The sequence below is a fragment of the Vulpes vulpes genome, chromosome 1, assembly GCF_048418805.1.
Source record: "Vulpes vulpes isolate BD-2025 chromosome 1, VulVul3, whole genome shotgun sequence".
Classification (NCBI taxonomy): Eukaryota; Metazoa; Chordata; class Mammalia; order Carnivora; family Canidae; genus Vulpes; species Vulpes vulpes.
In genome coordinates this window covers 140,420,100-140,436,298 of record NC_132780.1, presented here as the reverse complement: position 1 = coordinate 140,436,298, position 16,199 = coordinate 140,420,100, and the positions used below count along the sequence as shown (strand labels likewise).

Genomic DNA, 16,199 nt, shown 5'->3' with positions numbered 1-16,199 from the left:
CTCTTTTCTAGCCACCCCACCCACCCCCTCTCGTGGGTTTTTTTTTTGTTTTGTTTTTTGTTTAATATAATGGGAGGAGGGGGAATAAATGACCTCCAAGGTCTTCTTCGGTTCTGACTTCGGGAATTGGGGAGAGCACTTCCGGTGGGAGGAGGGAATACGGAAAGGAAGAGGAAAGGGCGGCGCAGAGGAAGAGGTGTCGCCCGTTGCCGAGGTGGCACCGGCGACTCCGCCCCAGCGCTCTCCTAGGGCCCCCAGCTTTCCGCTGGGTCAGCGGAAATGAGCCGCAGCTCCGGGCGGGTGGCGGAGCCCCAGAGCTGGGCGGGCGGCGCCGCTGGCTGAGCCCGGTCCCGCCTCGCCCCGGCGGCCGCTGACCTGTGCGCGCGGGCGGTGACAGTGGCCGCCCGGGGGTGCTCGGTCTCTGCGCGCCACGCCCCCGCTCGCCCGTCCTTCGGAGGCACGCCCCCTCCCGCCTCTCGGCTTAGACCCCCTCGGGGGCCCAGGCGGGGCCCAAACCTCTGCCAGCATCGCCGCCATCGTCTGCGCTGCGTCCCTAGCTCAGCGAAGGACAGGCCTCGCGCCGGGACCCCCATCGACTTCTGAGGTGGCCAGAGCCCCGCCGCGGCCCCTGCCCCTACCCTGGGTTTTCCTCTGCACACTCGCCCACCGGCCGCGCGCCCGCTCGATCTCGCGTCCCCCTATCCTAGTTCCTCAGTGCCTTGGGGTTCTCGTTTATCCCGTCTAGCCTCCTCCCTTGCACCTTCCCACGCGCCCCCAGCTCCTCGGGTCCACCTACCTCTCGCCGCTCACCCACCGTGTCTCCTGTGCACCCTGTCCTGGGTCTCCCGTCGCCCCCACCGGCCCTGCTGCTCCAGTGTCCCTAGTCCTCGCCCCTGCAGCCCACCAGCGTCTCCTCCCGGCCCATCGCGCCTTGCCCTCACCCCACCCCAACCCACCGACAGTTCTCCGGATCTCTTGTCTCCTTGACACACTCCTGCGCTTCAACCATCAGACTTAATGTCCTTTTCCAGGCACTCAGGGTCTCACTCCCCAACACACACGCCCACCCCCACACCCCTCCGGGCTTTATATATCTCCTCAGGGCTGCTGCCTGTCCCAGGGCCTTGGGATTCACTTGTAACTCCAAGGTTGCCCTGCCCACACTGTCCCCTTCCCACTGCTCCAAACCAACCCACTCCAGTTTGCAGGGCCTTCAAAACCCCCTTTCAACCAAATTTTGTGTTCTTAGAACAAACACCCCAGTGTTCCCCTGCTTAGGTCTGGCCCCACCCAGCCTGCAGCAGGCAACTCCTGGGCCCTGCTTTACTCCAGCCAACTGGACAGCTGTTACCACATTTGCTTCCCCAATTCCTGGACGTCCTTGATTTTCTGAACTCCCACTCTCATTTTAGCTTGCCTGTTCTCTTTTCCTTGTGTGTCTCAGGTGCCAGAATGGTGGGGGAACTCCGCTACAGGGAATTCAGAGTGCCTCTGGGACCTGGCTTGCATGCCTACCCAGATGAGCTGATCCGCCAGCGGGTAGGCCACGATGGGCATCCTGAGTACCAGATCCGCTGGCTCATCCTCAGGCGTGGGGATGAAGGGGAAGGGGGCTCTAGCCAAGTGGACTGCAAGGCTGAGCATATCCTACTGTGGATGTCCAACGACGAGATCTATGCCAACTGCCACAAGATGCTGGGCGAGGACGGCCAGGTCATCGGCCCCTCTCAGGAGATCACAGGGGAGGCTGGGGCCCTGGACAAATCTGTGTTGGGGGAAATGGAAACTGATGTGAAGTCTTTAATTCAGAGGGCCCTCCGGCAGCTGGAAGAGTGTGTGGGTACCATCCCTCCTGCTCCTTTACTTCACACTGTCCATGTACTCAGCGCCTATGCCAGCATTGAGCCCCTGACTGGGGTATTCAAAGATCCAAGGGTCCTGGACCTGCTCATGCACATGTTGAGTAGTCCTGATTATCAGATTCGCTGGAGTGCAGGCCGGATGATACAAGCCCTGGCCTCCCATGATGCTGGTGAGGAACAGTGTGGGGAGAAAAGAAGGGGAAGCTGGTTAGCTTGGGGCCTCACATGACACTGTGGCAAAAGCCTCTGCCTCATCAGTGCCTGAATAATTCTGTTGTCCTTGTCTTTGAGTTGGAAGAAAAGGAGATAGGAAGGTAGATAGAGACATCTCTGTAGGAAGAGGAAGGACAGGTTGTGGGTTGGGTGGGGAAGTGCCTGACTGGCTTATTCAGAAGAGCATGCAACTCTTCATCTCAGGGTTGTAAGTTCACCTTTTGGGGCATAGAGTTTACATTTATTTATTTATTATTTAATTTATTTATTTATTCATAGGGGTGGGCAGAGACATAGGTAGAGAGAGAAGCAGGCTCCATGCAGGGAGCCCAATGTGGGACTTGATCCTGGGTCTCCAGGATCATGCCCTAGGCCTGAGGCAGGTGCTAAACCACTGGTGCTAAACCGCTGAGCCACCCAGGGATCCCTAGAATTTACTTTAAAAAAAATTAGAAAAGAAAGAGAAAGGACTGAATCCTCAAGAATCTCACATTAATCGAATCTCTACGCAAAGGAAGAGTTAAGGTATTTGATTACTGCAGGATATATATGTATATGAAATATGAATATAGAAAAGATAGAAAGTTTTTTTAAGCTAATTAGCAAAACATTTCATCCCCAAAGGGTGACAAAGGGATTGGGCTGAGAGAGAAGAGGGTCTAGGAGGAATGCCCGGAAGGGCAATGTGAGCAGTTACTGACTGGGTGTGAGTTTCAGGGACTCGGACCCAGATCCTTCTGTCACTAAGCCAGCAAGAGGCCATTGAGAAACACCTGGATTTTGACAGCCGCTGTGCTCTGCTGGCTCTGTTTGCACAGGCCACACTCTCTGAACACCCTATGTCTTTCGAAGGCATCCAGCTGCCACAGGTATTCTGTGGGGAGGTTTTGGTGGGGGGGCTATAAACAAGACCGAAGTACCAAGCCTTTTCACCCTCCTTTAAAGGATGGTATGGAAAAAGGAGCTAAAGCTGGGACAAGGTGGATGTAGGCCAAAGATTGCATCCTACAGGTCCCAGGAAGGCTACTCTTCTCCCTGGTGAAGCGCTATTTGCACGTCACTTCCCTTCTGGACCAGCTGAATGACAGTGCTGCAGAACCAGGAGCCCAGAACAACTCTGGTCCCGAGGAGTTGAGTGGGGAAAGGGATCGACTGGAGCTGGAGTTCAACATGGCCATGGGCACCTTGATCTCAGAGCTGGTGCAGGCCATGCGCTGGGACTGGGCCTTGAGCAGACAAAGGCCCTTGGCACGGTCCTCCTGCTCCATCTTCCAGCCCCAACTGGCAGAGGCTGGCCTCGGGCTGCCACCCACCCGGGCCCAGCCCTCCATTAGGAGGTCAAGGAGGTTCCGCCCTCGCTCTGAGTTTGCAAGTGGCAATACTTATGCCTTGTATGTGCGAGAGACGCTGCAGGCTGGGATGCGAGTGCGCATGCTGGATGACTACGAGGAGGTCAGCGCTGGGGATGAGGGAGAGTTCCGTCAGAGCAACAACGGCGTGCCCCCCGTGCAGGTGAGCCAGGACATGTGTGAGATGCTGTCAGGGCTCTAGCTGGGGAAGCATAACTGGAGCTTCCATACAGGGGGCTCTGGCAGGCCACCCATGGAAAAAAAAAACCCTGTGGGGATTGGAGTGGTGAAAAGAGGTCAGGGAAGTGAGAAGGGGGGCCATTTGGAGGGCTGAGAAAATCAGGGTTGGGTAGGCTATGAGGTCAGGAAGACTCACTCCCAGGAAAAAAACTGATAAAGCAAGACTTTCCCAAAGGTCAGGGTCAGAGAGAGAGTAGCTGAGACCAGGAGGAAGTGTGGGGACGGGTGGGTGGGAGGAGAAGCAGAGCCTATTCCCATAGGACAGGTCATCCTTTGTGTGTGTGTGTGTGTGTGTGTTCTCCGTATGCCAGCATTGTGTTCTATGGAGGTTGCTCTAAACCTGGCCAGGTGGTCAGCCTGAGGGCTGTATGTCCTCATCACTGGGCCACAGCATAGCCAGTCTTAAAGTGAGCCATCTCTTCTTCCCTCTCTTTTTTCCCATATCCACCAGGTGTTGTGGGAGTCGACGGGCCGCACCTACTGGGTACACTGGCACATGCTGGAAATTCTGGGCTTTGAGGAAGACATTGAGGATGTGGTTGAGGCCAATGAGTACCAGGGGGCAGTGGTCAGTGGAGCTCTGGGTGTAGGTGAGCCCCAAGAGGAAACAGGGTCAGCTCTGAGCACAGGAGCACAGGAGCTGGGTAGGCAATGATATCCCTGTGCCCTCTGACCTGTTTCCATAGCTCTGCCTTCCTGGCGGTGGAAGCCCATGACAGAGCTCTATGCAGTGCCCTACGTGCTGCCTGAGGATGAGGATGCTGAGGAGAGTGAGCACCTGACCCAGGCGGAGTGGTGGGAGCTCCTCTTCTTTATCAAGAAGCTGGACGGGCCTGACCATCAGGAGGTTCTCCAGATCCTCCAGGAGAACCTGGATGGGGAGGTACCCAGCCTGGAGACACCCAGAAGTTGGAGGACTCAATACAAGGGCTGGACTGAGAGAGCATTTGGGAGGCTTAGGATGGGGAGTGGAGGACCACAGTGTAAGGGGCTGCAGAGGAAGGATCTAGAATGTTCAGAGGCATTGGAAAGCCATATGGGAGGAGGCAGCTGCCAGCCATGAGAGGTTCAGGATGGAGAGGCGTGTGCAGAGATCCCCACCCCTACTAAGTGCCTCTGGAACCTCTGTGCTGGCAGGGCTACCTGCAGTGAAACCTTCTCCCCGGTGACAGATTCTGGATGACGAGATCCTGGCTGAGCTGGCTGTGCCCATGGAGTTGGCCCAGGACCTACTGCTGGCTCTGCCACAGCGACTTGATGACAGCGCTCTCAGGGACCTGCTCAACTGCCGTGTCTACAGGAAATACGGGCCTGAGGCCCTGGCAGGGCACCCAGCTTACCCAACCCTTCTGGAAGCCCAGGCCCAGCCTCAGGAATCAGCAGGTGCAGCCAGAGTGGAAGGTGGGGTGCCAGACAGACTTTGCAGCAGCTCTGCAGACTGGTGTCTAGAAGGGCTTCAGCCTAGGAGAGGTGTCTATGCTGATTTTGTACCATTCTGTCTGGAAGAGTTGGCACCTAAGGAAAAATCTGATGCATAGAGCTGCTTCCTCCCATGAATGAGGGAGGATGGAAAGTCAGAAAATTGAAAGAGATTTGAAGCCTCATAAAGCCCCACATTGAACTTTTCCTGTTGTAGAGAAAGCCAAATTAATTGCATGCTTTTAAATATAGGGAAATGCTCTGCTGTTTGCAGACGGGAAGCTCCTATGCTATTTTAAGAATATAAAACATAAGATTTGTCACAGAGCTGTCTTTCAAATACATTGAGAGATGCTGTAAGATCCCCAAACTCATTTTAGCAGGATCTCCCCAAAAAACATCGTTAGGAAAAATTAGGAGTTATGAACGTGTCTGTCCTTTTCTGATCCTGACATCACCAACGATAGCCAACTCTTGTGATGTCCACCTTTCTGTAGGAAAAGAACCCCCAGCTCAGTATCCTGACACTCCTCTGTGGCGACTGCTGGAGGATTGTGGTCCACCTGGGAGAACCTTCCTGGACCTGGAGCGAGCTCTTAGCTCAGAGGGGCCCCAGGAGACAGAGATCAAACCGTTCCTGCTGCAGCTGCAGCGGCAGCCCCAACCTTTCCTTATCCTGATGCAGAGCCTCGCCACCCCGGCAGCCAACAAGCCCCTGCACCTGACTGTTCTGAGGTGAGGGGGTGGGGAGGGGCATGGGGCAGAAGGGTCCCTGAGGCTAGCTACACATCTCTTTCCTCCCCACCCCCTCCCCAGAATCCTGATGCAGTTGGTGGACTTCCCCGAGGCGCTGCTGCTCCCCTGGCATGAGGCCATGGACGCCTGCATGGCCTGCCTGCGGTCACCAGACACTGACCGAGAGGTACTCCCATCTTGCTCTGGGGAGATGCTGGAGGGAGAGGCCGCAAGGAGGGCCTCTGGAGGGCACGATGGAGCCTTTGTGCTCCTGGTTTAGGATTTGTTTTTAAAATCAAATTTGATTTTTTCAAATAGGTAATATATTCATACAGGTCACAAATTAAAATGGCCTAACAAGGGATACACTGAGAATTCTCACTTCTACATGTTCTCACTTCCATCCAATTTTTCCAGCGCCTCTCCCCATGCCCTGTATTGGTTATCATTTGTATTAGTGTATGTGTCTTTCCTGTGTGCCCATTTGCAAATATAAACATGCCCAAGTGGATGATCTGATTTGCCATATCCTTTCTTACACAAAAGGTTACATTTATTTTACATTAGCCTCAGTGACTCCTGTTTGGCTGAGCTCCTGTTTAAGGGACAGGGGGATAAAGGAGGCGGAAGAGACATCACATCTCAGGATCCCCTGTCACAGAGAGGTCCTGGGCTTGGAACGCTTGGCAGTGGGTGTCTGCAATGCATGCCTTTGGCTGTTACCCAGATTTTCATTTCGGAGGTGGACTCACTGAGTGTCTCTCTCCGCCTCCTCCCTGCCATCAGGGTATCTGTGTTTGGGGCCTGAGCATCTCAAAATGCAGCCCCACAACTGCTTCTTGGGACATGGCCTAAAAAGGAACAAACTGGCAAGCTCTCTGCACCTATTGCCAACATAATCAGTAGTTGAGAACCCCAGGACAGCAGAGCATCTCAGCTTTTCTGTGACTGTTTGCCTGTTCTCTGACTGCACCCAGCCCTTTCATCTTCCCCCCTTCCTGACTTATTTCCTCACTCTGTCTGTTCACTGTTGTTGCCCCAGCAGCCAGCACACAGTGGGTGTGTAATCAGTACTCCTGAGGACACCCTGTGGCTTGTGCTTCATCCCTTTTCTTCACCAGCCTTGTCCCCGTGTCAGGTGCTCCAGGAACTGATCTTCTTCCTGCACCGCCTCGCTTCCGTGAGTAGGGACTATGCCGTGGTGCTGAATCAGCTGGGAGCCCGAGATGCCATCTCCAAGGCTCTGGAAAAGCATCTGGGCAAACTGGAGCTGGCTCAGGAGCTGCGGGACATGGTGTTCAAGTGTGAGAAGCATGCCCATCTCTACCGGAAACTCACCACCAACATCCTGGGAGGCTGTATCCAGGTCAGGAGGGAGGGAAGGGGGAAACTCGGGGGTTCGCAGCTGGGTAAGAATATGAACCCTGAGCAGTGGCAGTGGGATAAAGATGTATGCCTGAAGCCGGGAAAGGTAGGAGAGTCTAGTGGACCCCCAGGGCATTTGTTCTCTGTGCCCCCTTCCCTATCTGGTCCTGCTGTGTTAGGTTCCAGGGGAAGTCCCATTGCTGCTGGGTCTTGTTCCTCCATACATGTTTCCATATGTTCTCCACATGTGTCCCTCCCTCCTTCCTGTGCCCCTTCTCTCTGCTGTTCTGGCTGCAGATGGTGCTGGGCCAGATCGAAGACCACCGACGAACCCACCGACCCATCAACATCCCCTTCTTTGACGTGTTCCTCAGATATCTGTGCCAGGGTCTGTGCCTGTCCCCACATTACTCCACACCCCTATACCTGTGTCTGTTTCCTTCCATACCAACCAGGCTGTGACAGCCACCCCCTCCCACTTGCCCCCAGGTTCCAGTGTGGAAGTGAAGGAGGACAAGTGCTGGGAGAAAGTGGAGGTGTCCTCCAACCCGCACCGGGCCAGCAAGCTGACGGACCGCAACCCCAAGACCTACTGGGAGTCCAGCGGCAGCGCCGGCTCCCACTACATCACCTTGCACATGCACCAGGGCATTCTCATCAGGTAGCACACTCCACACGTGCACCTAGCTACACATATACGCTTTGTTGTGATTTCCTTGTGTTTGTCTTGGGGGAAGCACCATTCCCCCACCTTGAACCCAGATGTGACAAAAGGGGCCCCTTGGCTCTGTCTGTAGACGTGACTTGTTCCGGTTCTGATTGTTTCCTCTTCCCTGTTCCCAGGCAGCTGACTCTGCTAGTGGCTGGTGAAGACTCGAGCTATATGCCAGCCAGGGTGGTGGTGTTTGGGGGTGACAGCACCAACTCTCTTAACACGGAACTCAACTCGGTAAGGACTCCTATGCCATTAGACTACCCTTCACAGGGTCTGCCCTCCCGCCCAGACTCCTAACCTCCTAAATTCTTCCCTGTCCGAGCCCCTTAGAAAGTAGAATCCTTTCTCCCTGTGCCGTTGTGATGGTATCAGGCCCTGAGCAGTGAGGGTGGCACTGGGACCCCTTGGTCAGGACCCCACACTGCGTGGGCTGAGGGAAGAAGAGAACAGGAGCAGACTCCTCATCCACACACGGGGAGCTGACAGCCCTCTCTGCGCTGCACCAGGTCAATGTGATGCCCTCTGCCAGCCGGGTGATCCTGCTGGAAAACCTGACCCGCTTCTGGCCCATCATCCAGATCCGCATAAAGCGCTGCCAACAGGTTTGGCAGGGACCTGGGGTGTGGTCTGGGTGTCTGGAGCTCTGGGTTCTATAACTGTTGCAGATTGTGAGCCAGAGCTCCAGACTGGGGTGTGGACAGCTCCAGGAGGCAGGCACATAGGTGTGACTGCCTCCCCCCCAGCTCTGAGGAGAATGTGGGCCAGGTGAAAACAGGCCTATGCACCTCACAGGGCGGCATTGACACGCGCATTCGGGGGTTGGAGGTCCTGGGTCCCAAGCCCACATTCTGGCCAGTGTTTCGGGAGCAGCTGTGTCGTCACACACGCCTCTTCTACATGGTTCGGGCACAGGCCTGGAGCCAGGACATAGCAGAAGACCGCAGGAGCCTCCTGCACCTGAGCTCTAGGTGTGTGCGAGCATGTGTGTGTGGCTGTGTGTTTGTGAAAGGTAAGAGTAGTACAGGTGGCCCTAGGCAGGGTTCTGTGGAGGGTGTATATGGAGGGTTAACATGCTTGGGCAGGGGGCTGGAGTGTTCTGTGGTTTGGGGAAGGAAAGAAAGAATAAAGAGAAGAGATTTTTCTTGTGGGCTTGGAAGAGAATGTGCCAGTTAACACAGGGGAGCTTCAAAGCACTGGGTCGAGATTTGGTCTGGTTGCTAGGGGCTAGCCGGCAGCCTGAGGCTGGAGGGATGCTGGGGTAACTTATGCCTCGAGCCCCTGACACCTGCCTCCCCCATCCTCACCCCCAGACTCAATGGGGCTCTGCGCCAGGAGCAGAATTTTGCTGATCGCTTCCTCCCTGATGACGAGGCCGCCCAAGCACTGGGCAAGACCTGCTGGGAGGCCCTGGTCAGCCCCCTGGTGCAGAACATCACCTCCCCTGGTAACCACTGGGCCTGACCCCGGGCCCCACTAACCAGCCCCTTCTTGCTCTGCCCTAGAGCCACGTGCGTTATGTTCTTGGCCCTTTGGGTACTTGTGTTGGTTTGGTACCCCAGTGTCCCTCTCCTCCCAGTCCAGGGGCCATCTCCCTTCCCATGTCTCCCAGGTGCCAGCTGACACCATAAAGACAGGGGGTGCCTAGCTACCTGCCTCCATCCCCGTCCCCCTGTACCTTCTGTCCAATCCCTCATTCTCGGTGCTTTCGTCCAGTCCAGCTTCTCCCACTGCCCTGGAGACATGCCCTGCCTTGGCTTGTTCTTCCCAACCTCCAGATGAGGATGGCATCAGCCCCCTGGGCTGGCTGCTGGACCAGTACCTGGAGTGTCGCGAGGCTGCCCACAACCCCCAGAGCCGCGCAGCTGCATTCTCCTCACGGGTGCGCCGCCTCACCCACCTGCTGGTGCACGTGGAGCCCTGTGAGGCGCCCCTTCCAGGAGCAGCTGCTCCCCGGACCAGTGAGTATCTGGGATTCGGGTGGGAGCTCGGTAAGAAGTGTTTCTCTGTGCCCCCTGCTCCTTCACTCTACAGCCTTCTGCCCCTCCTCACACTTTCCTTCCCTACCCACTCAGTCTGTTCATCTTCCAGGTTTGTGTCACCCCCACCCAGGAGCAGCATTTTGTGGTGGCAGCATGTCAGGAAGGGCCCCAGGGCTCCCCTTTGTCTGAGGATCCATGAGCTGAGAGGCTGCCCCCTGCCTAGCTCCTTCCCCTGTCTCCACAGAGAGCAGAAACAGAAGCCATGACTGGAGCTCCCTGGCTACCCGGGGGCTTCCCAGCAGCATCGTGAGAAACCTGACCCGCTGTTGGCAGGCCGTGGTGGAGGAGCAGGTGGGCAGGAGCTGGTGCCGGGGAGGGAGGGTGGAATTGGATAGTGGGTGGCATGCCGGGCTATCCCTTTACATGGGGACTGCTTCCCTCCAGGTGAACAACTTTCTGACGTCACACTGGCGGGATGATGATTTTGTGCCGCGCTACTGTGAACACTTTCATAATCTGCAGAAGTCGAGCTCCGAGCTGTTTGGGCCACGGGCAGCTTTCTTGCTGGCGCTGCAGAATGGCTGTGCTGGTGGCTTGCTGAAGCTCCCATTTCTCAAAGCTGCCCACGTAAGCCTCTAGCCCTCGCTTCTGCCCGGGGCCCCTCCCCACAAACCCTCCTTTTCCGCCTCCTCAGAATGACTACCCTTCCATTCCCATTACAGCAAGGAACATGGATTGGTATATAACCAAGTTTTTGAAAATTCAAAGAAAAACAAATGGTGACAGTGTGCAGTCTTAATATATCTTTTTTATTTCATTTTATTTTTTTTAGTCCTAATATATCTTAATATGCCTTCTGTTTCTTTTTTTAATAAAGATTTTATTTTTTATTTTTTTAAGGTTTTATTTATTTATTCATGAGAGACACAGAGAGAGAGGCAGAGACACAGGCAGATGGAGAAGCAGGCTCCTTGCAGGGAGCCTGATGTGGGACTGGATACCAGGGCCCCAGGATCATGCCCTGAGCTGAAGGCAGGTGCTCAACTGCTGAGCCACCCAGGCATCCCAGCTACCCAGGCTGGCTGGCTGGCTGGCTGGCTTATTTATTTGTTTGTTTTTGAGAGAGAGTGCACGCACAAGCAGGGGGAGGGCCAGAGGAAGAGAGAGCAGCAGACTCCCCGCTGAGTAGGGAGCCTGACACTGGGCTTGATCCCAGGAACCTGGGATTAGGATGTGAGCTGAAGGCAAATGCTTAACTGACTGAGCCACCCAGGTGCCCTTGACCATTATATTAAAAGCCTTTTTCAAGGGTGCCTGGGTGGCTCAGTCAGCGAAGCATCTGCTTTCAGCTCAGGTCCTGATCTCAGGGTCTGGGATTGAGCCCTGCATCAGCCCCACATCAGCCCCACATCAGGCTCCCTGCTCAGCGGGAAACCTACTTCTCCCTCTCCCTCCACCCCTCTGCTCCTGTTCTCTCTCTCTCTCAAATAAATAAAATCTTAAATAAATAAATAATAAATAAATAAATAAATGCCTTTTTCAGTGTTGCTCTTTGTCCTTATTTTTTATTTTTGTATAAATTCCATCTAATGAATGTATTGGAATTTGCTCTGCCATTCCCAGCATTCCATAAATATTTAATAAGTGCTTAAAGTGTGTCCGACACTGTGATAAGAGCTGAAGATAGACAAAGTCCCTCTCCTCCAATCGATAGTCTTCCAGGGAAGGGGTACAGTTGGGCAGATGATAAAGTAGGACAGGCTAAGCATGCTGGCAAGCTGACAGTGCTGCAGGAGGAGCTGAGGCAGTGGCTGCTCAAGCCGCTTCCGGCCGTTCTGCTGAGCCAGTGACATTGCAGCGTGACCAACTGTGCACATAAATCATTTCCTTGCATCAAATTATTGTTATTAGTCTTTAGCCATGTTCAGTATGGAAAGAAACAGCTCTTAATTGTTACCTCGGGGCAGCCTGGGTGGCTCAGCGGTTTAGCGCCGCCTTCAGTCCAGGACGTGATCCTGGAGACCCGGGATCGAGTCCCATGTCAGGCTCCCTGGATGGAGCCTGCATCTCCCTCTGCCTGTGTCTCTGCCTCTCTCTCTGTGTCTCTCATAAATAAATAAATAAAATCTTTTTTTAAAAAATTGTTAACTTGTACAACAGTTAACAGTTTTAAAAGAGTTTGGTAAAAGTTTTGACCAACTTAGGAAGCAGCTCAGCTGTTCATATCTACTTCCTCAGACCTTCCTCTGCTCCCATTTACCTCCTCCAGTTGCTTGTCCATGATTTTCCTGTGCCCCTCTCATTGCCCAGGTGAGTGAGCAGTTTGCCCGGCACATTGACCAGCGGATCCAGGGCAGCCGGATTGGTGGAGCCCGGGGAATGGAGATGCTGGCGCAGCTGCAGCGGTGCCTGGAGACAGTCCTAATTTTCTCTGGCCTGGAGATAGCCACCACCTTCGAGCATTACTACCAGTGAGTGGGCCTAGGGAGTGGCGGAGTGAGTGCTGGGGTGGGGAGCAAATGACAGGGGCTGGGACAGCTCCAGCTCATGGAACCTGAGGGTCTGGGGTGGTGGCAGGCACTGAGGCTCGCCTGCTCTGTGTGTGCTGCAGGCACTACATGGCCGACCGTCTCTTGGGCGTGGGCTCCAGCTGGCTGGAGGGGGCTGTACTGGAGCAGATCGGTCCCTGCTTCCCCAACCGCCTCCCCCAGCAGATGCTACAGAGCCTGAGCACCTCTGAGGAGCTGCAGCGACAGTTCCATGTCTACCAGCTCCAGCGGCTCGATCAGGAGCTCCTGAAGCTAGAGGACACCGAGAAGAAGATACAGGTGGGCTCCAGCGGAAGGAGGCGAGGAGCAGGCCAGTGGAGGCCCAGCAGCTGTCGGGAACCCTGTGTTTCTTCTTCAGGGGGGCCATGAGACCAGTGACAAGGAACACAAGGGAGAGAAGGCAGAGGAAGCAGAGGGAGCTGCGGTCACAAACGTGGTGGTAGAGGAGGAGGAGGAGGAAAATGAGGATCTCTACTATGAGGGGGCAATGCCCGAAGTGTCCGTGCTAGTCCTGTCACCTCGCTGCTGGCCCATTGCCTCCATCTGCCACACGCTGAACCCCAGAACCTGCCTGCCCTCCTACCTCAGGGGCACTTTGAACCGATACTCCAACTTCTACAGCAAGAGTGAGGAGTCAGAAAAAAGATGGGATTTGGGGAAAGAGCCTGGGGTGGGGGTGGGCCTTGGGTGGGAGCCTCGGTGGGCTAGATTTGAGAAGAAAGGGCAGGAGCTTAGGTTTGGGGTGAGGGCTGGGACTGTCAATCACCAGGTCCCCGGGCTGTTGCCTTTTCTGTCCTTAAAATAAACAAAGGACTTTCTTGAAAGAACAGGGCGGTGTGGGGGGGATAGATGCAAGGGAACTTGAGACCACTGGAAAGGACTTCCCTTCCGTGGCAGAGGTCTGGCTTCTGGTCACTCATCGTAATCTAAGCTCGCCACTGGTCCTGGGCTGGGCAGCAACATAGGAAGGGGAAGAGACTCAGAGCCTGCCCTCGGAGGGCTCCCAGACTAACCAGGGAGACCTCATTCCTACTCTTCTGGATATTCGTTTGATGAGAGCCCCAGGCCTTCCTCACTTCATGGTTTCCCCCCACCCCCAAAATGGGGAACTTCTGGAAGGCACTGATCAGAGTCCCCCGGCACAAGACTTACCTGAGGCAGACACAGAGAAGGCTGCTCCAGAAGTTCAGACCTGGAACCACAGTGTCTGTAAACGCTGGCTGCATACTATGCAGGGATTAGCAGGGGTAGGGCTCAACCAACAGTCCCCCGTCACCAGCCTTGACACCCTTCTCTCCCTGGTCCTTCTCAGGTCAGAGCTACCCGGCCTTGGAGCAGGGCCCGAAGAGGCGGCTGCAGTGGACGTGGCTGGGCCGGGCCGAGCTGCAGTTTGGGGACCAGACCCTACACGTGTCCACTGTCCAGATGTGGCTGCTGCTGTATCTCAATGACCTGCAGGTGGCCCGGCCCAGCTAGGCAGCCCTGCTTTCTGCACCTTGTCCCTCACCCCTCTTCCCTAAACCTCACCTCCCTGTCCTTCCTCCCTCAACCTCCTCTGTCCCACCGTTTAGGGAGGCCCTAAATATTTCCCTTCTCCTCTAAGGCTGTGTCCGTGGAAAGTCTGCTGGCACTCTCGGGGCTCTCTCCAGACATGCTCAATCAGGCAATCACACCTCTCACCTCTTTGAGAGGCCCCCTGGACCTTCGAGAGGAAAAGGATGTCCCAGGAGGTATAGACCTGGGTCAGAGGGGCCTCTGCTTTCAGCCTCTCTGTGGGCTCCCTGCTATGACTAGCGCTTATTTCAGGTGTGCTCAAGATTCGAGATGCCAGCGAGGAGCCCAGGCCAAGGAGGGGCAACGTGTGGCTCATCCCACCTCAGGTGTACCTGAAAGCTGAGGATGAAGAGGGCCGGAACTTGGAGAAGAGGCGGAACCTTCTAAACTGCCTCATTGTCCGGATCCTCAAGGCCCACGGGGACGAGGGGCTGCATATCGATCAGCTTGTCTGTCGGGTAGGTGGGGGTGGGTAGCCAACAGGAGGAGGTTTGTCCACCTTTGAAGCACTTGCTTCACCATGGAGCCTATAGATGTCTGAGGGGTGAGGTTGGGCATGCCTGATGGCCTCAGGGTGCACCAGCTGGCAGCTTGTGCCTGGAGTAGGAGCTAGAGGTAGAGGAAGCTGTGTCTCCCACCTGCTACACCCTCCTCCCTGTCCTTCCTAGGTCCTGGATGCTTGGCAGAAGGGCCCATGTCCTCCCAGGGGTTTGGTCAGCAGCCTTGGTAGGGGGTCTGCCTGCAACAGTACCGACGTCCTCTCCTGCATCCTGCACCTCCTGGGCAAGGGCACGGTGAGGCGCCATGATGACCAGCCCCAGATGCTGTCCTATGCAGTCCCCATGACTGTGATGGAGCCTCACACCGAGTCCTTGAACCCGGGTTCCTCAGGCCCCAACCCACCCCTCACCTTCCACACCCTGCAGATTCGCTCTCGGGGGGTGCCCTATGCCTCCTGCACAGGTACCCAGAGCTTCTCTACCTTCCGGTAGCCCTGGAAGTGGGATCAGGGCTTTCTCCACAAATAAAATGCAGGAGTTTGATTACATGGCCTGTGTGGTGACTGCTAAGGGATCTGACAGGGGCAGCAGAGACTTTCCTGGCTGAAAGGGGACAGGAGACCTCCAGCTCTGAGGCTGTATCATTCCATGCCAGGAGTCAGGTAGGGTGAAGATGGCAGCCTGGGGAGAATGGTGGAGGGAGTCAGGTGTGACTCAGTACCCTCCTCTTGGGAGAGGGATTAAGTGGACGGGATGGACCTCCAGCCCTTCTCAGAGAGGATGTGGTCACAAGTGCTTTGACCTGGCAGGCTGGAGACCCAAATCCCCCTTGCCACTCACTGGATGGCTTTCTAACTTGGGGAGATTAATTAAGCAGGGCTCCATTGTTTTCATTTGTGGAATTGGACTAGAGTCACTGTGGGTTCTGATGAGCACTAGGTATGGGAGCATTTTACATGCCGAGTCCCTCTTTTGGCCATCACACCCTGCAGCGAGTGTAATGCATGGCATCTTCCCCAGGTAGGCTGATGAGGTGAAGGTAAGATAAAGGACCCTTGTGGCTGCTGCAGGCACCCTGGAGCCTGAATGCATGTTCTTCTGGAAGCTTTAGGATCTGGGTTAGAAGCAGACCCAGAAGGAACTGCAGCTCCCTTGAGCCCCTCCCTGCTGCCTCCTCACCTGGTTGTGCAGAGCTGCACTCACCAAAGCCAGACCCCCACTAGGAACACGGGTGGACCACTGTTAGGGGGTGTCTGCTCTGTGCTGCTATGATGATCCTGGCCCCACCCACACTGAGACAGGGCAGATCGGGCTGGGGGGCCCAGGGCCAAGGGTGGAGCTCTGCATCTTGGCAGGGGCCATTAGAGGAGTCAGGAAGGACTGACCCAGGCATCCTGAGCCCAAGGTTCTTGCAGCCAAGAGATGACTAGAAGGCTACTGAAGAAAGGGGTGGGGGAGGAGTGAGGAAGAGTCAGGTGGTGAGAGAGGGCACAGAGGCCAGGCAGGGGGAACTGGGTGCCACCCAAGACAGATTTAGAACAGAATCTGTAAGGGGAAAAGGCCAAGGCTTGGGAGAGTCAGGATGCCCAGGACAAGACAGCAAAACAGAGGACAAACAGGGTGGTCACAGAGGGCCCATGCTTGCTTTCCTTTGAGTATGGTGGTCCCATGGGGCTGTTGGTGATTCTCAGAGCAGAACCATCTTGTTGGTTCATGCTA

The 16,199-nt window shown here is 55.4% G+C and overlaps 1 protein-coding gene across 5 annotated transcripts; it reads left to right on the top strand.

Annotated features, from left to right (window-relative positions):
* The first annotated feature begins 196 nt into the window (after positions 1–196).
* CUL7 (cullin 7) lies at positions 197–15,028 on the top strand. Of its 5 annotated transcripts, XM_072732291.1 has the most exons (27): positions 197–604; positions 1,445–1,713; positions 1,810–2,032; positions 2,793–2,944; positions 3,087–3,587; positions 4,116–4,254; positions 4,351–4,547; positions 4,837–5,047; positions 5,581–5,818; positions 5,900–6,005; positions 6,957–7,184; positions 7,481–7,571; positions 7,673–7,844; positions 8,027–8,132; positions 8,405–8,500; positions 8,691–8,866; positions 9,209–9,342; positions 9,674–9,856; positions 10,122–10,228; positions 10,322–10,504; positions 12,188–12,348; positions 12,489–12,705; positions 12,785–13,052; positions 13,739–13,884; positions 14,030–14,156; positions 14,233–14,438; positions 14,649–15,028. In XM_072732291.1, exons 2-27 carry the CDS (start codon positions 1,453–1,455, stop codon positions 14,970–14,972), a joined length of 4,953 nt encoding a protein of 1,650 aa, XP_072588392.1. In that variant the 5' UTR covers positions 197–604; positions 1,445–1,452; the 3' UTR covers positions 14,973–15,028. The 5 variants fall into 5 exon arrangements, with proteins under 5 accessions (XP_072588392.1, XP_025846723.1, XP_025846721.1 ...); XM_025990938.2 differs by having other exon boundaries at positions 1,445–2,032; XM_025990936.2 differs by having other exon boundaries at positions 1,445–2,032; positions 4,837–5,065.
* The last annotated feature ends 1,171 nt before the right edge of the window (positions 15,029–16,199 follow it).